The sequence below is a fragment of the Zosterops lateralis genome (genome assembly GCF_965231275.1).
Source record: "Zosterops lateralis genome assembly, chromosome: 11".
Taxonomy (NCBI): domain Eukaryota; kingdom Metazoa; phylum Chordata; class Aves; order Passeriformes; family Zosteropidae; genus Zosterops; species Zosterops lateralis.
In genome coordinates, this window is record NC_139771.1 from 2269356 (window position 1) to 2293334 (window position 23979).

The 23979-nt window shown below is 43.5% G+C and overlaps 1 protein-coding gene across 1 annotated transcript in view; it reads right to left on the minus strand.

Annotated features, from left to right (window-relative positions):
* The window catches only part of DNAH1 (dynein axonemal heavy chain 1), a gene marked incomplete at both ends in the record, with an annotated part of 66923 nt that overhangs the window by 24913 nt on the left and 18031 nt on the right, over positions 1-23979 (minus strand). Inside the window, 29 exon segments of the mRNA XM_083869271.1 lie at positions 351-389; positions 760-933; positions 1067-1224; positions 1908-2068; positions 2557-2697; positions 3878-3979; positions 4257-4415; positions 5029-5148; positions 5819-6013; positions 6129-6306; positions 7895-8049; positions 8530-8621; positions 8735-8921; positions 9027-9113; positions 9593-9742; positions 10076-10189; positions 11313-11418; positions 12421-12609; positions 13129-13242; positions 13625-13788; positions 14413-14553; positions 15460-15639; positions 16714-16819; positions 17385-17506; positions 18184-18348; positions 19057-19269; positions 20122-20375; positions 22105-22303; positions 23370-23525. Coding sequence (XP_083725397.1) covers positions 351-389; positions 760-933; positions 1067-1224; positions 1908-2068; positions 2557-2697; positions 3878-3979; positions 4257-4415; positions 5029-5148; positions 5819-6013; positions 6129-6306; positions 7895-8049; positions 8530-8621; positions 8735-8921; positions 9027-9113; positions 9593-9742; positions 10076-10189; positions 11313-11418; positions 12421-12609; positions 13129-13242; positions 13625-13788; positions 14413-14553; positions 15460-15639; positions 16714-16819; positions 17385-17506; positions 18184-18348; positions 19057-19269; positions 20122-20375; positions 22105-22303; positions 23370-23525 — 4321 coding nt within the window.

The following is a 23979-nucleotide window of genomic DNA, read 5'->3' on the forward strand; positions in this document are numbered from 1 at the left end:
TGCTTTGCTTGTCCCATAGCTGACTATTCTCACTCCTTTTCACTGGCAGATTTGCAGATGAGGGAATATTTGCAAAGATGATCCTAAATTCCCACCTCGTCAAGTATAAGAGGACTCATTTCACTCCAAATGAACCCTTTTTTCATGGTGGCTGTAGCACCATGCTCAGATCCATCCTGCTCAGCTGTCTACAAGCTGCAGCAGATGGAGAGTAACAGAAGGCTCTGCTTCCACAGAAAGCTGTTGTCTGGGCAAGTGTCTGTCTGTTGAAAGCACAGGTAAGCTGTGCCATGCTGTGTTCACCAGCTTGTTCTGTTCACAGTCTCTCTCATCTTTCTGCTCTTACTTACGCACTGGATTTCTGTAACTTTTTTCTCCTAGGTATCCATCTAGAAAAAAACAAAAAAAATTAATTCCAGCTTTACCTGCTGAGGTTAAAAATATCTGCATCATCCATCACAAAATCTTCTTTGAAAGGCCTAGGCTATAGGATAACATATTGCAACTGTGAAAGCCAAAGCTGAAGTTTGCTGATTTGCACCAGCAGATTTTGGCCCTGAGACTAAATAGCGTACGAGCTCTCTTTTTGCTAAGCCTCATAAAACACTTTCCCTAAAGCATCTTTGAGTGACTACTGCAAGTTCCAGCTTTCAACACTTTGAACAGATCATCAGTATTAATTGGTCCCCTTCCAAACTCCATTGTCATCAAGCTGACTTTCAACACGAGAAGAAGGTGGCAGTTTTCTGCAGGACTTACCCATCCAGCTGCCAAGGATGGTGGAGAAGATCTTCTTCTTGCTGCTGTCATCCATCTCGGTGAAGGAGAGGTAGTTGAAATGGCGAGTGAGGCGTGGAGTGACAGGATTTCTTCCCCCTCCAGGAGGTCCCATGGCGCAGACAAAATTAATATCTACCAGCTTCTTAAAAGAACCTTTGAGAGTGCAAAATCAGGAATGAGCGCTGAGTTGTAGCTAAAAGCCCTGGCTACAAATCTCCAGGGCAGGTACACCTGTCTAACAGGCCAACTTTTGCCAAGAGCTGTGGGCACAGAATCTGGATCGTACCAATATTTTTCCGGTCGTACCAGCCATGGTGGTCCATCCACTGCCGCAGCAGCTCGATGGGTGGCTGAGCTCCGTACTGCTCCAGCATGGGCATGTTCAAGTCGTCGATAAAAAATATGAAGTACCGACCAACTGGAGGCCCGAACACTCCCTTCCTCCTGCAAGGACAGAACCCGTGTCAGGACACAGGACAACTCCTATTGAAAAGCTACTTCTAACTTGATCCAAAAGCATGTTTTTTTTTTTCCTCTGGCTGCTTCCTGAGTCAACAGGTTCAGCTATTTTTACATTTGATACACTCCTTTGTAAGGGCCTTTGCACGGCAAAGATCTGGAGCAATGTCTGAGGCACTGGCTTCTCTCCAAGTGAAATTTTGTCTACTTATGCGCAATGCCAAGGAGTAAATGGGTGCAAATAAAAGCAAAGCTTGAGTCCATGAATCTGCTGGAAACTTCAAACCAGTGGCTGACCAGGGAGGCGAAATGGAAGCTGTTTACTGTGGGGAGTGGGATTGTGGGTGGGCAGCCACATTTTCTCCTTTCATCACTTTCCTTAAAGATCCCACACCAGGGTTTGCAAACACCTGTGCTGTGAAATGTAGTATTTCTGGAATAACTAGAATTAGAGCAACTTTTACTGACCCTCACTAATCCTTCTCACTTTCTTGCCATTATAACAAGCTATTATTGGCTCTCACAATCCTAACTCAGAAAGTGCTGTGTATCCTATGTGTTATCTACAGCTGTATGTGCTCAGGTCTTGGGATGAAACTAACTAGCCGAGCTGACAGAAACACTGAGCTCAGGGATACTGCTTTTGCACACACAGAAAGGAATCTTGCCTCTTATCCAGTTTGCTGTCAATGAGATCCTGGGTTTGGTTAGCAGAGGTGCGTGCTGAAAACATCAGGAAGTGGGTGATGTATTTGTTAGGCAAGTTCTTCAAAAGCTTGTCCGCAATTGTGAGAGTCTTCCCTGTGCCAGTGGGACCAATGCAAAGAACCTAGAAGCACAATCAGCAATGCAGCATAATCACAGGCAAGCAGCCCCTTTCCCAGCACTCTGACATTTGCTGGAGGAAACGCAGGTTACTGCTCTTTTAGGCATTTGAAGGTTGGGAGAGGACTATTGGGCTTGCTTCTTCAATAAGGTCAGCTGCCCAACACCAAAAACTCTTGGTGTGGATAGAATCCAACCCGAGAAATATTAAATGGAACTGTAGAAAACAGGTAAAGAGGGATGATGATGGGCTATCTAGCAATTGCTGCATTTTGAATGAACAACTCAGTGTTGATATTCCTTTGGGGTGCTGGCATCATGCCTGGGGACTGAATGGATAACTCTTAGTGCTTAAGCACAGATTTGGAGCAGAGAAATACAAATCCATGGAAGTGGGAAATAATCTCACAGTATAGGTAGCTGCTAAGTTCTGACTGGACTGGGAGAGGAAGAGGTTGAATCAAAAATTCACAGACAAGGGTGGGCACATACTGGCTTATAGTTGGTGAGCAACAGCTCCAGCAGATAGGCCATTCGGACTGTGTTCATCGTGGGCACAATAATGTCACAGAAGTTGGTGTCTGGAACCATGGTGAACTTTGCTGTAGGATCCAGCCACACCTCCCAGTGCACCTGAAAAATTGGAGTCTGCTTAGAGGGGGCATCTATCCCTTCTAGGAAAAGGAAAAAGAAAACTATTTCTGCTATTTTGCATGTCACCACTCCCTGTGTAATAGCTCAGATTCTGACAAGAAATTCAGGTTTCCAGCCCCTCTGTTGAGTCTTGCCACCCTTACCTTTCTGTATGGAAATGCTGGGAGTGTTTGATTTGTTACCTTTGGGAGGGACAGAGCTCAAGAGTTAGAGGTCACTGCCCCAGCAGCAACACACCTACCCTCCCTTCTGAGAACTGGGATCAAAGTGGGATGGTGCACTTGTGATATCTGCAAGAATAGGAATTCTGCCTGTGGCAGAGGGCCAAAGGGGGCTTATCGGGGCTCTTGTCTTCCTGTTCCATGCCATCACCCACATTGCATTCAGAAGCACATGAGGTTTTCTACTTGTACAAGATATGGATCTTGTGCTGGACTGAAGCTGCAGACAAGCCTCCCAGAGGCCACTATACAAATGAGATACAGCTTCTGCCAGGGCTGTGCTGGAGAATACAGGAGAAAAATCTACATTCCTGACCACCCCATGTGGTCTTCCCACAGAGACCACACTGGCACTTTCTGTTAAGCATCTCACACTTATGCAGGGTTCTTTGTTTCATTTCAGGAAGGGGAAGCATTTTCCCTCCCTTTTAAATTCCTTTTAGTCCAGAGTCTGGTGACTGTCAGTCAAGATGACCCTGACATGCCCTACACTGCTGTCTCTTGTGAAGAAGATGGAATATTTATCTGCCTTGCTGCTACTCCAGACTCTGCTGCATATAGCTCTTCTACTGCTATTCATTGCTTTCTAACACAGACAGCTCTATCCATCTGAACTTTTTTTTTTCTCCCTGTCCTCCAGCAGCCACACCTGTGCCACCTCTCACTTTTCTGAGCACTGACAGAGACACTAAGGTCTCAACTGACCAGTTTTTGGCTCAGCTTTGAAAGATCTGGTTCACAACTCTGAAGGCAAGATACTGCCTTCTTGATTCAATGAAAAGCTTAATTTTGATTTAAACATTCTTGTTTGCTTCCTATAGGCCTATCTTCTTTGCCCTTGATGAGAAAATTCTACCAAATCCTGTAGGAATGTGTTACTTCCTGGTCTTTCCTCCTGTCATCAAACCCAGTTTGGAATTAAAATTGAAATATTTTACCTCTTCAGGGGTGTCCTCATCCAAATCTTCAGTACTGCTAAGCCCAGCATCATTCAGTTTATAGTCATAAACCAGCCCTTCTTCTGGGAAAAGTAACCTGACCTGTGAGAATGAAGCTGTGGTGAACCTGGCTGCCACTCAGCTGAACTCACAGGAAGATATGCACTACTTCAAGGAAGATTTTATTAATAGGATGCTACCCAGGCCAGGGGGCTCAGGTCTCTCACAGAATTTCCAGCTCCAGGGGTCTCTTTGAGAGAGTGGCATACCAGATGCCAACAGGAAGTCCATCCAAAGTCTGCAGGCATTCATCTCTGATCCCCATCCCTCACTACTAATTCCTCTATTATGAGACAAGATCTGCTTTTCCTTTACTCACCCTTTCCTTTGCCATCTTCTTCCTGAGCCATGAGCTAAAGGCCTCACGACCTGGGGAATCTCCAGTAGCGCCCACACTCCAGATCAAGGCAAATATAAACCAAGGTTCAATCAGCTCTCCCATACGAGCAATCTTCTCCCTGGGAATTGTCTTAAGTCCCTTAAAACCAGAAACAAGCAGAAGAGAAAATCTCAGGTATATAATCAAGGCACACAAACCCCAGACTCTTCTTAATTTGCTCATAATTCTATTCAGCTTCTATGTAGTTTTTTCTAGCCAGTTTTTCACAAGTTTTGTTAATATATTCTGTGGATTTAAATTTGTTGTTTCATTAGTGTACTTGAGAGACTACCTTTGCTGAAATAATGTAACTAAACAGGAGATGGGAGAAGAATTTAGTCTTGGGATTTTAATTTGAAAATTGTTCAGCCTTCTTCAATACTAATTCTCAAAGGACCTGCAATCTGAGGTGCATCACTGCTCAGCTCTGATCTCTGCTTTCCACTCATTCTCCAATTCCCTCTGCTATAAATAAAAGTGAACCTCTGCCTTCCAGCCTGGTAGGCATGGAGCTTATCTTGTGCACCTTCAGCGGGCAGAGCATAATCCTTCCAGGTTTACCTGTGCTTTGCTGGATGTTGTATTACCTTCTGCCATATAGATGAGCTTTCTGCACCAACATCTTGCTCTCTGGTGACTAACCCTTTCCATGACTTAGTGTCCTTAGGAGTTACAGACACAAGTAACAGTGATAAGAGACAGCAAAATCTACCTTAATGGGAACAAAAGGCTGATACAAACACTCCAAGAGCACCAGGAGGCTTGTTACAAGGTTACTGTTTGTAGAGGCAATTATCTCCTTCACAGAGCTTCGTAACACATCAATGGCCTCCTGGAAAGATAAGCAGGGACAGCTCAGTGTCACCATCCAGCACAGTTGTCTTTGGTTTTACCTTCTTGTTCACCTCCATCATGTTATGTTTAGCAGGGAGAATGTGACTGAGAATGCTGCCATTTCCAACTGCATCCCAAGTACCACCATTTTTACTGGAGAAAAGGAAGACAAACCCCTTGATTCAGTCTTAACACCAAGAAACCTCTGGGCCTCCCTTTTGGTTCTGTGCAGAAGTTACGTGCATCTTGTGATATCACTGCTGTTATATGGTTTGTTCTCTTCAGAACTTTCCTTTGTAGCTCCAGGTTCTTCATTAAAATAATGCCTTATCAGCAGAGTAGAAATAACAAGACTTATTTGTACAATCTTCTCCCTGTGGAGGAACTTCACTGTAAGCTACGGAACTGCACTAGGACTGGTTTTGTCTGGATGATAATTTTAAAATTAAATAAAATCAATTATAATGACCAATAAGACTTAGTCACATCTACAGGGATCAGTGAGTAACCTCTATTAAAGCCACAGATTTCACAGAGAAGTTTCCATGATAGATATTATGCTGGTAGGAAATGTTTCCACAATGGCATTTAAATCCAGGCCTTGACAAGTCTGTGCTGGTTGGTATTCAAGACTACATGGAAAGGCTGGAACAGAACCAGTTGCTCACCTGAAGGAATCTCTTGAAGAGAGAATTCAGCTGCTGTGAGAAGCGCTGCATGATATCTGGCATATTTTTCAGCCAACATTCAATGAAGGGGTCCAGCCCCAAAACGCTGGGTTCCAGGTAAACCATGCCACAGCGGGAGACTGTGGCAGGGGAAGCAACAGCCAAATCCTGGACTTCAAACATCATGGTCATACTCTGGAAATTATAAAAGAAAAGAAAGGATAAGGACCTGCTCAGTTTTGATATGTATTTCAGTGCAGGGAGGAAAGAGTACAGACAACAGGCAGCAAAAGTGGGAGGGATGAGTTACCTCTGTCATCTTGATGATTTCCCCTGAGCTGAGGCACAGCTTCTTATTGTCATCAAGCACTGTGTTCATGTTCTCAATCCACAAGGCGTCCACTGGCCCATCAAACATGTACCATTTCTTGTTGGAGTCAGTGGCCACAGTACCCCGACGGATGAGTGTGGAAAAGATCCCGTCTGTCCTGAAAGGTAGGAGGAAGGCAGGGCTTGGCCCATCCTGGTTTTGCTGAAATAAATGGCAAAATTCCCACCAGAAAAGGCAATCCTATCCTGGTTCATGTGTCTCTCTTATCCATGAGCTGCAAAAAGGTCCACCTCACTCTTTTTTTTTTTTTTTTTTTTTTTTTTTACTGAGACACATCTCAGCCTGAGTGATACCACAAAACAATTTCTTTGTGCATCAGGATCTTGAATTCATGCCATTGAACTATAAGATGTCACGCTTCCCTTTAACATCTCTGTCCTCAGTGAAGAGTAAAGAGGCCTTGCTAGCATCCAGTTCAGGTCACAGGCAGATCATCTGCTCTCTGAAGGTGCCTCTTTTCCTCAAGGTTACAAGGATAAATCCAGGCTAAAGACCATAACCCTACCCTCTTTCTAACTGAAGTTCCCCACCCTCTGTTGCCTGTGAACCTGGATGGTGCTGGAGCTGGTGACCAGGAGAACAGACACAAAGAATGCTGGCTGTTGACAGCAAGAATTTAATCTGTACATGGAAACCTGGAGTGCAGTTTCCAACCAGACTCTGGACTCGACTCCTGCTATTAAATAATTATTTGTTATTTTTATAGTACTAGTGAATTCCAGGATATTGTTATTGAGATCAAGGGAAAACAGTCTGTTCTAAAGCTCAGCTGATTAAAGCAGATGGATTTGTCTGTAAATATATTTTACACAACTGCTGTATTTTTCTTTTTGTCACGTTGACATGCCCGTGTAGAGTCACATCATAAATAAACTGTTGAGCTTAATTGGAGCTCCTATAAAATGTCCTTCAGAAAATATTTACCAGACCTAAGCTGGGAAACTCTGGTCACAGCATCAGTAATGTTTACTGGCTTGCACTTTTCCTAGAGGTAGTTAGTTTCATATATGTTTAATTTCTCTCATTTTACAGAATACAATCTTTAGCTTTGCTCTGAAACAAGTGCTGGCTGACAGGGCGAAAGGGAGATTCACATTGTTTCTCACATCCTAGCTTATAGATAAAGTGAGCTGCAAAGTTAACCTCAGGTCATATATGGAAACATAAGCAGTAGGACCTAGCTGCAAAGAGGGCAAGTGGGCTATTGGCTCTTGTTTCCAAAGTATGTAAACAAGCAGGAGCCCTGGCAACGGGAATGAAATGCCTCTTTCTGCCTCAAAGTCATTCCTCATCACTCAAGGATACCAGAGTATTTATACAGAACAGTTCAAGTGCACAGTACAGAGGTCACTTTTCTTCAGAAGCAAAGCAAGTGTTTTTAAGCTGCTGTATCTTAGGAGCAGGGGCATGTGCTCCAAAGCTATTGAATTATTGTTCTGCAGTTAATGCTGCAAGTGAGCTGCAGGAACTGTCTGGGCATGTGCTGGCAGACGGGCCAAGCACACAATGAGGGATGTCAGCTTAAATTGCTGTGACTGGCTATTGTAGCTTGGTGGGGATAAGGACTTGATCGCTCCTGGTTTTGTGCCACCACCCCAAACGGTTCTCAGCCTCGAAGAGAAGACGCTCAAGACCAGAAAATTGTTTTCTGTCTGGAAGAAAGGAAAGACGGTTTTGTACTTTACCATTCATGCGTTAGCAAGTTGAACTCTCCATAAAGCTGGCCCATTGTGATGGATTTGGGATTCAGTACAAAGTAGCGGACTGCTTCGTAATTCCCACCACTGGCTGAAGGCTGACCTTTCAGTGATGTCATTGCAGCTGCCAGGACTTCATAACTCTGCAAAAGCAGGACAGCCAGAGAGTTAACTGCCATGGGTCCAGAACGACAAAGCCACTTGCTCTCACAGCAACTGCATTCAAATGCAGTGAGAAAAGAGACATAGTGAAGGGTAATATCATAGTACGGAGATGCCTGAAATGAAATAAAAGCACAGAAATTAAGCACTCTATATGCATGGGGGGAGGAAGTTAGATCTGTGCAAGAGGCCTGAAGCACCTAGAGGGGTCAAAGTATGTCTCAGCCTTAGAAATCTGCAGCAGAACTAATAAGCCTCAGCCTAATCTCACAGCTCAAAAGTGAACCAGTAAAATACCTCTCTATGGCTATAAATTATTACTAGCAGGCACCATCTTTGTGCCCTGACTTCTATCTGAGAGAGGCTTTAAATGCCAGTATGGGTCTTCTGTGAAACTTAACCCTCTGCATCACTAGGTAAGGTGATGGATTGCTGGGGCCAGCACAGTGTCTCACCCATACCTTTGTCTTCCCAGAACCTGTTGGTCCCACCAGCATCAGGCCATGACGAACCACAGTGGTCTCGTAGAGTTGGATGCATTTAGTCACAAAACCTGTACAGGAAGATGATGCAGAGTGGGTCTGGGAACACATCTCTTTCCTAGGGCAGCATGCTAGACTAAAAGCCCAGGTCCAGAGGGAACTTGTGGAGAGCCTTTCCCCTCACCATCAACATCCTTCAGTTTTGCCTCAATGCAGGATTTGCGGATGGCTTCTTCCAGGATGCCATAATCAACAGGTGCTTCTTTGATATTCGGAAATAAATCTGAGACAATACCATTGAAGAGCTTGAGGTCATCCTGCAGGAATTTGGGTACGTTGGCATCCTTAATAGCTCGCAGGCAGATCAGCTCCTGCAAGGATTTAAGAACTCAGGACTTCAGAGATCTTTCCTCTTGTATGAGGCTGCAGAAAAGGCCCCGTAAGTCTATGGCAGCATGAAGTACAAGCACATTTACCTCATCCATATCGGGATTCTCTCTTTTGAGATTGCCAGCTGTTGAGATGACAGTCTTCACAGCTCTCATCCCAAAGTCATAGTGGTCCTGAAAAATGCACAGAAGAAACAGTATCATCAGTCAGAAGAGCACCATTCAAAAAAGTAAACTTAGGCATGCACTCAGTTAGAAGGTGAGAAAAGAAAAATTAGAGACTTATGCCTCCTTCATCCAAGTCTATTCTCAGTATCCTTCAAACAACTAACTAGTCCTCAGCTGTACAGTCTATGAATGAGGAAGATGAGAATAAGTGCACAATGAAAAATCCTAGATAGAAGGAAAAGCAGGCAGGGCTGTTTGGCTCAACTGCCCTGCCACTGTAATCCTAAATAGGATTTAAGGTGAATCCAAGTCCAGCCACAGGAGCAGAAATGAAAATAAAAAGGTGGAAGTAAGATGAAGAATGGGTGTAGTGACCTTTTTGAGATATGCTGTCACAAGGCACCAAGAAAACCATCCAGGTACTTCATGTCTAGGCTGAGAAAGTCTCACATTTAAAAAACATTCATGGACATTAAGGCATCTACCTGGGAGCTGAGCTGTTCTGACAATAGTTTGAATGTTGTGGTGATCTTCTTTGCAAGGATTTTGGCTTCATTAAACCCAAAGGAGTAGAGTGAGATCTCAGCAATCATGGAGTAATCTGGGACCATCATAGCCACAGGACGAAAGAGAGCCTGAAACATACAAATCCAGCACAATGTCCAAAACACTGTTCTTTCTTTCTTTTTTTTCCCCCAACAAACGGAAAAGGCTGAGTATCCATTCCAGACTGTTAGAGGACACAACATGAACATGCCTGGCATCTGTCACTGTAATGTCTCTGCAGACTACAATCTGAATGGTGCCATTTCCTTACACATGTGGTTCAGATCTCAGAGTGATCCTGGAGACTCTCCAAAAGCATCACATCCTAACTCTTGTCATGGACACACTGTGGGTGTGCCCAGGTAGCATCCAGCACCTTTACTGCCCCTCTTCTTCCTGCCTGTGCAGCCTGCCCTCCTTACCTTCAGGTTATCGGGCAGTTCAGTGCGCCCAGCGTACCCTGGGTTCATGGTGATGAAGACTGCACAGGATGGGACTAGTGGGATCTCTGTGCCTTCAAATATGAAGGTTTCCACCTGGAAAATTAAAAATATGATCATCCTCGAAGAACAGAGCCTGACCTGCAAACTAAATAATGTAGCAGAATCTTCTAAGAGGAGAACAATAGCTTTTAGTTGTTAAATTATAAAGTAGAAACACACACAGCTGCCCACAACAGTAGTAACTCAATCTGGTCCCACTGCAGGAAGCCAGAATTACCAGCATTATTTTCCCTGTATGAAAGACTGGGCTTGTGGAAGATTTATTGATAGGTTAACTTTTTTTTTTTTTTTTTTTTTTTTTTTTTTTTTTTTTTTTTTTTAACTCTTGAACAGACTTCTATCCCTTCAGCTGTAAACAAACGTCTTTCCATTTATTTTGCACTAGAGATCAGACTGGAATTAATTCATGGCAAAAAGGGCAAAGAGAAACCTAAATCCTTTTTAAAGCTGTGTAGGTAGTAATTTCAGATGGGAGATAAAGTAATGCAGAAGAATTTATAGAGAGCAAGTTTCTAATTCCAAGCCAAAGTCAAGGAGATTCAGATCTTAACCCTTCTGGGCCTCCAGAGAACAAAGCAGAGGCTGGCTGCTAGACTGCCTGACAGCTGAATCTCCATTAAAGTCAACAATTCACAACAACTCACTTTACAATGCAACTCTGTGCGCACTAATATGCATTTTTCTGCACATACTTTGTGAATCCATCAAAGTGTGTTACATGTTTTGTGAACCCACCAAAGCTTGGTTAACACATTTAGACAAATTTGGTGCAGAGCAAATCATGTCAGAACACTGACTGCCTTTATCACAGCTCCAATTTTGATCAGCTCAGTGGATCTGCATCAGCGTGTCTCCCACACTGAAGTCTGCTGGCACTACAGGTCAAGCTGAGAGGTACTTCAGCCTGTGAGACTGTGGGCAACTCTAGCAGTATAGGCTAGGGTGAAGTTAAAAATTCCCCTGAGGATGTTCACTTTAATGCACTGATATGATGTGCCATAGTTAGGACATTGTTCAAACCTCTCCTCAAGGATGTCTGTTTGAGTCGCCCCTGAGAAGTGAAGCCTGAAGGTGCATGCAGAGACCAGGGGTTGCCCAAACTAGATCAAGTGGAGATTTTTTTGCCTGCCTTTGCATCCACATGTTCCTTACATACCCTCTGCTGCTGTGCTTTCTGGATGGTTGTGATCTGCTGGGCCACCACAGACAGCACCTCGATATCGATGCGGTTGAACTCATCGAAGCAAGCCCAGGCACCAGAGCTGGGCAAGGAAGGGAAAATGAAGAGAGTCAGGAACATCACACAGGAGCAAACATGCAGTCAAAAGTTCAGCTAGATCTAGAAGTGATATATCCACACACTGGGTAGGCACAACAGAGACTAGAAGTGAACACAAAAGGGCCCTGGTGCCCCGTGGCAAACAGTGACACAGCCACTGTGTCTTGGTTCAGTGGACACTACAACTGTGCATCCCAGGCCATGTGGTGAGTGCCCATAGCAGTATCTGATCTTAGAGCTTGGGACAAACTCTCCATGTTATAGATTTGAGCTTTAAAGTGGTGTCATGTTGAATTCTTGAGCTGTAAGTGTAGTACATACAGTTTAGACAATGTTTAAGTGCATTTTTCAGAGTTTGGAAAACTATATATAAAGCTGGAAGCATGCATATGAGGAAGGTGATCTTCCCACAAGGCATGGCTTAAGAAAGAAGTTAAATTACTTACAAAGAAAACATCTGAGAAAAGAATATCAGCTTTTGTTGGAGTAACTAATTCAGATTCACCAGTGTGCAACAGACTAATTGGACCAGCTCTGTTTGAAATGTAGAGAAGAGAGAAGCTTCTCTGAGAGGATCCCTCAGGGCTTAGAGCAGTCTCTCTTGGCTGCTCAATTTTGAATACTCTCAGCAGATTCTCTTCTTCCTAAGATTAAGCAGCTTATGGGCTGAATCTCAGTCCAACATGGATGATATTAAAATAAAGGCCAAAGCTGCAAACATTTGCACAGGTGGATTAGTGCACTGTGGATTAGTGCAAAGCATTTTAATTTTGCCTTAAATGAACAAGGATCTCCTTTTATCTCTTTTTTTTAATTGGATCAACTGTTCCTCCTTTCTGGCTGTAATTTTGTAACCTTGCTCATTCTGGAACTCAGTAACCCCTTTGGCTAGGGCTTTGCTTGTTCTTTGGGTTGCTATGAAAAATAGCCACCAATTCCCAGTGTGCAACATCCCTCAATAATGACACTCAGCATTTCACTGTACCTGGCTAGTCCCTTAAAAAATTTGCCCATTGCCATAAAGTCGAGTTGGTCAGAGCAGTTGAACACTACAGTTTGGATTGCCAGTGCTTTGCCCAGGTCTTTTGTTGTTTCTGTTTTGCCTGTTCCTGCTGGTCCTGCAGGTGCTCCTCCAAATTTCAGGTGCAGAGCTCCTGTAAGTGTCAGATAACACCTACAACAAAGAAGAGACTGGAGGATGAAAAAAAGCATTTGTACTACTGATTTCAGCAAGGAGACATATGATCTATCCAGCTGGAGACAAGGAGGAATCCATCATTCATTATTCTACAAAACTGCTTAGATATGCAGCATTCTGTAAAGGAGTTAGAGCTATGTGGCCTTGATTAGTATTCATGGGGGCCTGCATGGATAAATCCTTCTGCCACTGGCTACAAATTCATTCTGCAAAAAAAGGACAGCTACAAAAGGGTAAAACTATTATTTCAGCTGCATATTCTAGAGTACTTGCTGCTACCTTCTGGTTTCTAGAAGAGCTCCTTAGCTATCAGGAGGGCATTTTATATGAGAGCACTACATTAAGAATTAGGAGAGTGAAAGCAATCAGTCTGAGCACTGATCACTAGGAACACAGTAGCAACAATGCCAGGGTGCTCTTGTGCACTTTTCTCAAGTAGTCCTTTACTGTACAAATGGATTCTATTTACATACATTAAGAAAACAATGTCTTTACCTGTCAGTGAGGGGTGTGATAACCAGACGGCCAGTGTTCCCCAGATACTCATAGCCATAGATAAACTCAGCATTGACTGCTCTGATGTACAGGTCTTCTCTTGTCCAGTAGTATCTAATGGTGAGTGAACATGACATCAGAAAGATAAACACTGCCTGGTAGACAAAACAGCAGTTCACAACATTACAGCCTGCAGGTTTAGAGACCTGTAGGTCAATGGATTTCCCTCTTGAGAGCAGAAAGGGTCCACACAACAGGGTGGACAGGAGTTCTCACAGGACCTGGGATCAACATTGCACCCGTTGGGCAGGAGCATGGCTTTTCGGAGTGAAACATCATGGCATGGGTTTGTTTATATTGCCAAAGAGGATGCCATCAAAACCAGATCTGTCTCAAACTCCTGTTTCGATTTGTCATGGAAACAACAGCTGATGGGTAAGGAGAATGGAGACTGGCCAGGGAGGCCAGGTGAGGTTCAACAGCTGTGCTCTCTAACCTGAGCTGGGAGATCCACTCAAAGTCATTCATGCTTGTTATATTCTCCTCAACCAGCTTTGCTGCAACATCCTTGGCATGGACCTCGATCACAATAAGAGCTGACAACACTGCTCTCTGCATCTTGGACAGCTTCCCACGGACCAGGGCCACCAAATCTCCCAGCTGGGGAACGAAAGGAAAGTACCCTGAAGCAATCCACTCTATACTAACACAATGCAATCAAACTCAGGGCATGCTAAGTCTCAGATTATGTGCTGTGCTCAGGCACCTTCTGCCTCTTCTCGTCAGAAGTACAGATGATTGCTCAGAAAGAAAATACTACTCAGGGCTGGCTGAGAGTTGAGTTTTGCCTACACCATTCCCATGTTCAGATGAAAAGAAAGAGTTAGAGCCACCATGAAGTCCACTGCTAATAAATCTCAGATATCAGGTGTGATTAGATTCACAGAACTGATATGAAGGATGCAGTTTCCTCCACTGTCCATCACTTCAGTTCTTCACCTTTGGCTCCTGGGGTAACCCTGGAGAAGTTATATTTCACCTTGTTATAATGTTCAGGTGGTGATCATATTATCAATCCTGTATATTACTTAAGGTTTATTATGACAAATACTCTAATAATTAAGAAGACAACCTCCTTTATCACCTGTTTTGAACAGTGCCACGCAAAACCATGTCTCTGTTTCCCCAACAGTATTGTCCTGGCTGTATTTATAACTTGTCTGTGTTCTGATGATAGAAAAGTCTCCATCTGGCAAAATCTCACCCTTCCATTCATTTTCATACCTGAGTACTCAGCTGTGGATAAAGCCTGCTAGACAAATCTCCAGCTTCCAGAGCTTCAGACACTTCCTTTGTCCAGAAAATCTGGCAGCCAGCAATGACCACTTGACCAGGCCATTGCAAGACCCATTCAGTACGTGGAGTCTTAAGATAGAAAAAAACCAGGTGTGAGAAAGGAGAAAAAAGGTGGTAAAACATTTATTTATTTATCTATCTATCTATCTATCTATCTATCTATCTATCTATCTATCTATCTATCTATTTATATGTCCTCTTGCTCTGGGATGCATGATTAACAAATAACCACTGAATTCTTGTGTAAGAGGCTTTCCTTTTCTTTCCCCTCCAGTTGCTGTGAAGAAATCTTCAGGCACTGGGTATAGCAGATACCTTCTCTCCACTGTGCTACTTGCAGTAAATGGCCAGCAGCAGGTGAAGAGCAGGAATCTGTGAGACCCAAAATAATGTTTGCTCTCCTCTGGCCTTTTCTAACTTTCCTACTTTCAAATTTTCAATCTGAATAAGAAAAAGCAACAGAAACATCTGAGGCCTCTTTATTTTCCAGCCTTTCTCCCTACCTAGATTAACAATTTCAGTTTTACACCAGCAGAGCTTTTATATAGAAACCAGACCCAAGATGCATCCCCTATGCACTGACTGAAACCAACAGTTCATGTGCCTTGATTACTTTTACCAGCCCCTGGCATACTGTATGAGACACAAGAACGGAAGCAGAAGATCCTTACAAAGAGGAAGTAGTCTGGAGAGATGAACAGATGTGGGTTCATACAGGGTTGTTCTATGCTGTAGGAAAGCTGTGAGGGAGTGTGCAGGCTTTGCATTCTGCTGGACCATTAGCTTCTTGCCCAGCTTCCCATTCTGCACTTACAGGCACACACCTGTATCAAAAACTGTGCTTTGAAGGTGGAATAGAATAGAATATTCTCGTAGAATACATCCCAAGTTCATCAGCCCCCATCTCTGGTGACCTCCATGGCAAGCCAGGAACCAACACATCAGAGACCTGCCAGTCTGTGATAAAATTCTTACCTCTGGATAAACAACAATTGATTTTTCTATGTTGTCCCGAACACTGGCCTTCATGCACTTCTCCACTTCCAGCAGCCAGTTCTCCACATTCTCAGTGGGAGAGATAGCAGAAAACAGCTTCACCTCCTCTCCTTCACCAGAGTACATGTGTGTGATCTGTAGGTCTTCCTGGAATTTCAGCTAATGGAAGAAGGACAACAGGAGATGTGAATGGAGGATTTCTTTTCCATCCCTGCCTTCCTGCCCCTGGGGGACAGCCAGCCTATACCAGTGTTTGCTCATTATAAACCTGGTGCCAAACTTGGTTGCCAGTAGTGATAATAAAGTGCATGACAGACGTGCAAAATGACCTCTCCAAATAATGGAAAATGATTGTATGGAAACAAGAGATTCACATTGCTGGTGTGACTTAAGTGAAGCAAATCAAATTATAGGTAGGATGAACATTTCTCATCACCTGTCTAGAATTCAGACCCTTGACTCCTGCTCAATTCTGTAGATTCAAATCATTTCCCTTGATGTCACAGTGCCTGGTTTTAAGAGAAAATTTTAACAGCTTCTCCGGTGCCCCAGCATATCACTGGAAGTCCTCTTATTTATTCCAATGGCTTTGCACCAGGTTTCTAGTTCAATTTCCTTTCTATTTTTCCAAACTAATGACTAGGAGATTGGTTTTACTGTCTGAGTATTGTGGTGGTTTGAGCTGTGACTAGCTATGGAGTCTGAAGTCTATTAGGAATAACAAAAAGGAAAAATAGCCAAGTTAACTCCAGCTCCTAGGTAGGGATGAAGGCAGAAACTTAATTCAGCTCATGCTTGTTCATCTCTTGTCCCTTCTGGGGCTGTCAGCAGGAGTGGGATTCCATCCTAACAAGGTGCCTGTGAGTAGAAAGCTAAGTCAGAGCTATTTCTCCTGGCCTTCATGGTGATATGGACACACTTCCCCATAGGGAGTGTCCTCTCCTCCTAGGATGGATATCGAAGTGAATTTTGCTAAGTCACCCTTTGCAGATGCCTATTTTGCCCGTTGTCTGAAGGACAACTAAGGGTACCCAGTTCATGGGCAGATGCCTGGCTTTGAAATGTCTAAAGTGAGGTTGCTGGAATCCCACTTCAGACAGGGAGCATCTTCTGACGCCTATGTACAGTTACAGGTTCCCAGGAGATGCATTTCCATACAGCAGAATGTCTCCAAGTTCCCATACACAGCTTTCCAAAGGTGGGCCAAGCCACTCATGTGCTTGCTTTGCCTACCCGTGCAATGTTCTCAAAGCACTTGTGGAGGTGAGGTTGTACAGCAGTGGGGTCTTTTGTTTGAGACAGTATTTCCAGCAACTCATCATCTGAAAGGAAGTAGAACCTACAAACACAGAGAGAGGTATGAGGAGAGGCTCTGTTTACTGCAGCAGCAAGGGCTAAGTCCTGGCATGATGGGGAATAAGCCTTTTGTTAAAGACACTGTCTCTGACTGCTCACTGATCGCTTTGTATTTGTGTAGATGAGCAGCCACCATCCAGCCATCTCCCTTTCTGTAGAGACAGACTTCTCCCTCTGCAGAAGTCAGTTATTTCCAAGCAAAGAGCGTTTAAATGAGAATAAAAGAATAGAAGTGTTCCTTCAGGAATAAGATACAAAGTTACATGGAGGTTTTAATTTAACCCCACCCTTTCTACACCAATCCTAAGGCACAGATATGCAACAATGCTACCAGACTGCCCTTAACTCACCACATTTGTGTGTGTCTGTTTTCTCCCCATCAGATGGCAGCATTGAAAGGCACAGCTTTGCTTATGTTTGCAGGCCATGAATAAATCCTAAGCTTAGGTGGTTTTGCTCTTTCTTGGCAGAATGAACTACAGTGGGCCTCTCCTTTCATATTTTCTGAAACAAGGAGTGTGATCCAGCCCAGTGAAGTTTGAGGTTACCTGGGAAAAGCAGCTCTCTTTGTCTCCAGATATTCACTCAGCCCTTTCTGCACAAGTTCAAGTAGACTGTTACAATTTTGCAGCTTCTCCAGTAGCTCTGGATCAGGGCACAAAGAAATCACCTACAACAGAATGTGTAACAGAGGAAGCATCAGTATTCTGAGCATGTGGGAGATAAGGCGATAGAGATAATTGGGTTGCCCAGTGATGTTACTGATGGGATTTAAATGACTCATCCACAGGAGTTCTCAGGGATCTGAGAGAGGTGTAAGCTTTGTGGGTAAAGAGGGTAAACAGCCCTTATGGAGACAAGCATTTCTGGGTTCCCTAAATACCAACATTTGTAATATGGAATACAAGTGATGAAGGCGTCCTGGGAAGTGGAGACTGGAGAACAGAAGAGAGCAGAGCACTGCCACTAGAACACAAATATAGGCAAAAACAACTGTCCTAAAAAACCTTAGAGAATCAATCTTGAGGAGGAATTGAAGGAGTTACCCTATGGGTTACAACCACAGCAGGTTAAGAGAGTCATAGGAGGCAGGGAGTAATCTGGTGGGGTGGAGACTCTGGTGGAAGGCACTACAGGGAATGGCTCCATCCATTCAGGCACCAGAAAAAAAAGGCCAAATTCCAAGAGAGAAACCCAACACAATGCCCTGGGCAAGGCTACACAGGTAATAGAGTGCAGCTCATGTCCACACCATTATGAAAACAATGAGTCAAAGACACAGTCCTTGTGTGAGCACAGCTTCAAGGTGTTTGAGATACCTGCACTGGCTTTCATCAAAGCTCATACCTCAGGGTTTGCATTAGCATTTTTCATGACACGCCGCCAATCCTTATCCACAATGCTGTAGCGCTGGCTTTCCACTGGGAGCTGTCTTTTGATGTCCTCTGAGCTAAAGATTGGCTCCAAGTAGAGCCAAGAGCGCTGGCAGTTCAGCCATTCCTCTAGGACATCCTGGTGGGAAGCAAGAAAAGCATATCAGGGAAAAAGCATGCTATGAACCTGTACAACAAAATCATTCAAACTGTGCACCAGAACATATTTAAAACACAAGAAAGAAAGAAAGGAAAAAAAAAAAAAAAAAAAAAAAAAAAAAAAAAAAAAAAAAAGAGGTGATGCTGCACTTACACTTTTCATACTTCTAAAATCTACCTACAGGGTCAGGAGCTAGAATTTCCAAATAATTAACAACTTCCTAGCACTCCCCTTTCCAAAAGTTTTGTAACTTTTCTCCTGCAGCACTGCTATTTTGCTGTCAGAGTCCTGCTGGGTGCTCTTGGTTTGATGAGCAAGTGCTGGCACAGTCTGCCAGATCCTGCTTAAACAGCAGTCTTGCATGTGCTTTCCTAGACTGAGATGTGGATGATTAGCATGGATTTCTGTAAGAATCTGCGAGGTTCACTTAGTACAGTATGATTAGAGAAACCAGTAACACTATTCACAGCAACAGGCGAGTTCTGGCCCAACATATTGAAATAGCAGCAAAAGGGCCGCATTACTTTCCTAGATTTAGAGGGCTTTCATAACCCCTATTTTCCCTAAAGACTGATACTCCCTTGATAATTGCCCTTCCAGTTCCCACCAGCAACTGCTCAGTGTCAAGCACAGCAGCACAGCCCAGCTGCCTGCCTTCACCACATGTGTGTGGGTAAACACCAGTACCTGCGTCATCTTCAGCTTAGTTTCCCACAAGTTCATCCTTTCCTCAAAAGGTTTCTTGAAGGGTGAGAAAGACATGCTCTGAACCAGGACAATATGATCATCTAGGAGCTGAGAAATGTCATCTGTGCTTTTCAGAATATAGGTATTTGTGCTCTTGTAAGGCATCACAATGAATAAAACAGATTTCCATTCATTCTCTATCTTGTTGAGTGACTGAAACAGAGGGACAAGCAATTTAATTTTCAGATACAACCTGTGCAAATGGTTATCCCAGCTTCCACAACTCCCTTAATGCCACCCTCTAGAAAATGACAGATTTTCACTCTTGAATTCCACTGGAAACTGCAGCTTTGTATTTTATGCATGACACAGTCAGCAACAGCACAGTTCCTCTGCATTGCCCACAGGTTCAACACCTCAACACCAGTGTTGAAACGAACACCTTGAGGGAAAAAAAATGGCAATTTCACCTCCAGGCCTGTTTATGATTAATGGTAGCTTTGTCAAAAGGGGAACTATCCATTGGGATTCCACCTGAGATTTCAGAGAACAAGAGCTGCCAGAAGGTCAAGACCATCTTAGATCACATCTGAACCAACGAACTGAAGCTGAAAGACCATTTAATCTATGAATCTCCAGAGCTAGAAAGGTTTCCCTGCATATTTACTCATTTAAAGGATTTGCCACCTCTGTTTCCAGTCACAGCTAATCTCCCTGACATAACGTTTGAATGTGCAGAGTGCAGACAATCAACTTATTCTAACTTAACCAGTCACTAATCCCACAGTGAGGAATGAGACCCTAGCAGTGGATCAACATAACCATAAGGCAGTGCTGTTAATGCCACAACTGAAATTCTGCACAAGATAGAGTAAGTTTTTCTACTGTGTAAACCCAATCGTTGGCCATTGCTCCCTTCTGTAAGGACAGCAACCTTTTTACTTGTGCTGCAGAATGTGCCTAATGCTCTGGGACAACAGGAACATCACCCAAGGCAATGACTGCCTGCTCAACAGAAACCTATTTGAGAAGCAAGCAGACACACAACAAGTCCTCTGTTCTCACATTTTCGATGGCATATTCCTTGCTGGCTGTCTCAGCTACTTTGAGAACATTCTCCATCTGGTCCTGCAGGTTCAGTTCCAAGCAGCGACCAAATGTCATGCTGGGTTCCAGCTCGACATCAGCCTTAACCAGGTTGGACAGCATCTCCCAGTGCCGACTCCTCATCCCGGGATTCCGCAGCCCTTGGATTAAGGGCACGTATTGTTTGAAATCATTCATCTTCTCTCGAAAGCTCACGGCAACATTCTGGCAGTCTTTCAGGGAGAAAAACAGAGCAACATCAGCAACAACAGTGTGTGAGGAAGTTGCCTTAAGGAACTTCTAGAAGCTGTCTAAAGCCTGACGTGCATGTAGTCACATGCACAGGTATGGGGTAGGTAAGCAGCAGGAGAGAGTATTGGAAAATGCAGGTTGAAGTAAGGAGGATATGAAGGCTCTCTCTAGATGACCACTAAGCCAGGATTCAAGCCTGCTCTCAAGAAGCAGATCTGCCTATTTCAAAAGCCTGATACAGGCAAGCCCATGCTAAGCAGAAGTGTGCCTTAGGCTAGAGCTCACCAGAAGAAGAGAGGCAGACAAATTTAACTTCTTGATATGGACTGAAGCATGATCATCTGCCAGCAGATATTTTGTAAGTTCCAGACAATTTCAAGATATTCACTTAACAAAACCACATTTTAAGTTATTTCACACCACAGCTCAGGTCATCCTCAATAGAAGATGGACACTAAGTAGCTAGAAGCAGGCTGGGATCCCAGGCTGGAAATGGAAAGTGTGCAGAACAGGCCCTGCCAGCCCATGGCCATGCTAGAGACAAATGTACTTCTGCCTCATAGGAAGGACAAAGCAAGGGAAAGGGCTTTTCTCTCTGGGGGCATCCTAGAAAGTCTCTGCACTGTTCACATCCTGCCTTTTTTTTCAGCTTGTGCTACTGTGAATAAAATAATGGGTAGGTAGAGAACATGGGACTTGCTTCCTTTCCAAAATCTGGCTACAGCACGTGCCTCCTTTTATTGCACCCTGCATGGTTGCACTGCATGCTCACAGCAATGATGTGACCACCTCGCGCTCCCTGCTGGGGATATGCAAAGGCAAGTCAGAACAAATATATTACCAGGTACCAGAGAATACTGCAATGAACATAAGCAGGTATTCTTAGTATTTCTGTTTATCATAATGATTCATAGTTACTCACGCATCCACTCATCACCTCCTCCATTGGGGCTGATTCATGGCATTGTTTAAGAGCAAGTTCAAGTTAAAAAAGATGAATCAAAAATCACCCACAGCAAAATATATTTCAATCTAAGCCATCTGGCAGGAGATTTTAGAATTAGCTCTAAAGAATGACCAACACATCTCTGAGAATCACGGAATGGCAAGTTAAGCTACAACTGAAGTCTCAGTTTCAGCTTTATTAGGAGAAATGGTCAAAAGACCTTCATGTGAATTGCAAGGGCTGAGTGCAATCAGCTAAACTTCATACACATTCAGACAAAAAGGAAAATTATTATATTGCAGAGATCATTTCCAGATTTAGCAATTTCATTTTATTCATAACAAAATCAAGACCTCTTCTGGTTTTCCATTAAATGCATTGGCCAATAAAGAAAATAAGACCGGCCAAGAAAACAGCACCTGCAAGATCCAGATTCAAATTCCCTTGCTGCCTGACTTGCATGAAGGCTTAAACCCACATGTCTAGCCAGTGGGCTACACACACATATATATACACACATATTTGAGTAAATACTAACTGCAGCATCAGAGGGTGGCTGGTACTTCAAGCATCTAACTAGTATCTAGATGTGAATCATCTGAGTTTCAGGGAAAAAAAAGCAGAAAATAACTTTGCTAGCATTTTCCCAGCTGTCTCTAATACACATGTGACATCCCAACAATCCCTGTTTAGAGCACTCTGTGACATGGCTCACATCAAAATGCTAATATGCACCAAGTTCCTTCCCCAGACTGTGCATCTACCTGGTGAATCCTTGAACAGCTTCACACATCTCTGCATGGTCTTAACAGAGTCATTGACATTCCTTTCCAGCTCCTCTGACTCAATTTTAAGGAGAGAATCATTCATCCAGCTCTCATTCCACTTTATCCAGTCTGACACTGTAGTCCAGAGATCATAGTATGGCTGGAACTCCTTAATCATCTTGGACACCCCACTGTACTTTAGAAAGATATTAAAAACAATGTAAGCAATAATTGTATCCACCTCCAAACGACAGCTTACATGTCAAAAGCCAAAAAAACCCACCTCTTTTTTGGATCTGAAGCCATCAATGAGAAAATATGTATTCCAAGTGGACACATCAGACTACCTTTTCCTGAGCCAACAATAGGTATTCCAAGGGAGAGCAAGGCTTTACACATTCAGGCCAACGTACATCCATGGAGCTGTGCCTGCACTATGTGTGTGGCATGGAAAGCACTCTTTCCACTTGCCTCTACAAAGCTCTCCTGCAGAATGAGGAGATTTTGATGGGCAGGCCACACATCCTCAGTGAAAGGACACACCACATATATCATAATTTGGCTCCTTACAGGGAAGGAGAAGTAACCACAGACTAAAAGGTAGGAAAGGACCATCATGTGAACTCCACTTCTGGTCTGCAGCCAGACTTGGCTGGATGTGGATGACAATGACTCACTGGCAGCTGAGCAGCTACAAGCAAAATGAGTGTTTGCAACTATATAAACTGTTGCCTTAGGAGAACACCACGCTCAAAGCCCAGCCAGCTGCCAGCACTCACTATGCAACCACTAGCATTCACACCTATAGAACTTCAGCAACAGCCTTAGAGAAATGGATGCATCTTAACTGCTGCTTCAAGACCTTCCCCAGCCAAATTCTCCTCATGAAAATTGCTCAGATCTCACTGTGGGCATCCAAAGTCTCTCACAGGAGTGGAAATATCAGACCCTAAGCAGCCTTCCACATTTGCCTGGGATCAGCTCTTCTGCAGCCCAGTGGAGCAATGAAGCAGTGTAGTCAATCTACAGGACTGAGGAGCAGTTCCCCAGACAAAAAAAAAAAGAAAAAAAAGAAAAAGAAAAAAAAAAGAAAAAAAGAAAAAAAAAAAAAAAAAAAAAAAAAAGAAAAAAAGAAAGAAAAAAAAAAAAAAAAGGCGTGAAGGATTCCTTCATGGGGAACTATGTCTCATAATTTGGTCTACCTACCACCTAGAAATCTCAACAAAGATCAGAGTCTTGTGCATACAGGACCTGACACTTACATCAGTAACTTTGATGCCAAAGAGCCTTTCCCTGTTGTTGTAGAGAACTGCCATTTCTTGAAGCTCCTTCAGGCGCTTCCGGACATCCCTTGCATCTTCAGCCAGCTCATGGGCTTGCTCAACATCTGACTGGACAGAAAACCCACCTACAGTCAGCTGGAAGAGAAAAGACAAGCATAAGTTGGGACTCTGAAGCTGAGTGCTGCTTCTAGAGATATCAGCTTCCTGGTATACTCTTTGTTATACTCAAAGGAAAGATTTTTATGCTCACGATTTCACCTCCCTCAAACCAATTTCATTTCTGTTTAAACCATGATGAAAGTGGTGAGGAGAAACAATAACCACTGCTCAGGTGAAGGAAACTGCAAATGTGATGACCAGCTGCTTGTTTTCTTTGTGACAAGAGTGAATCCCCAAGGAACAGGAACAATAAGTCTGTGCCCAAATTTGATGCTGAATTTATACTGATATTTGCTACAGAATAAGTAAACTGCATATGATAGTTCTACTAGTCACTCAGTTTGTTTCCGAGAATTGTTTAACAACACATATCTAGAGATTCTCTAATAGATTTTGTGTTTTGTTTTGGTGGCTTGGGTTTGTTTAGTTG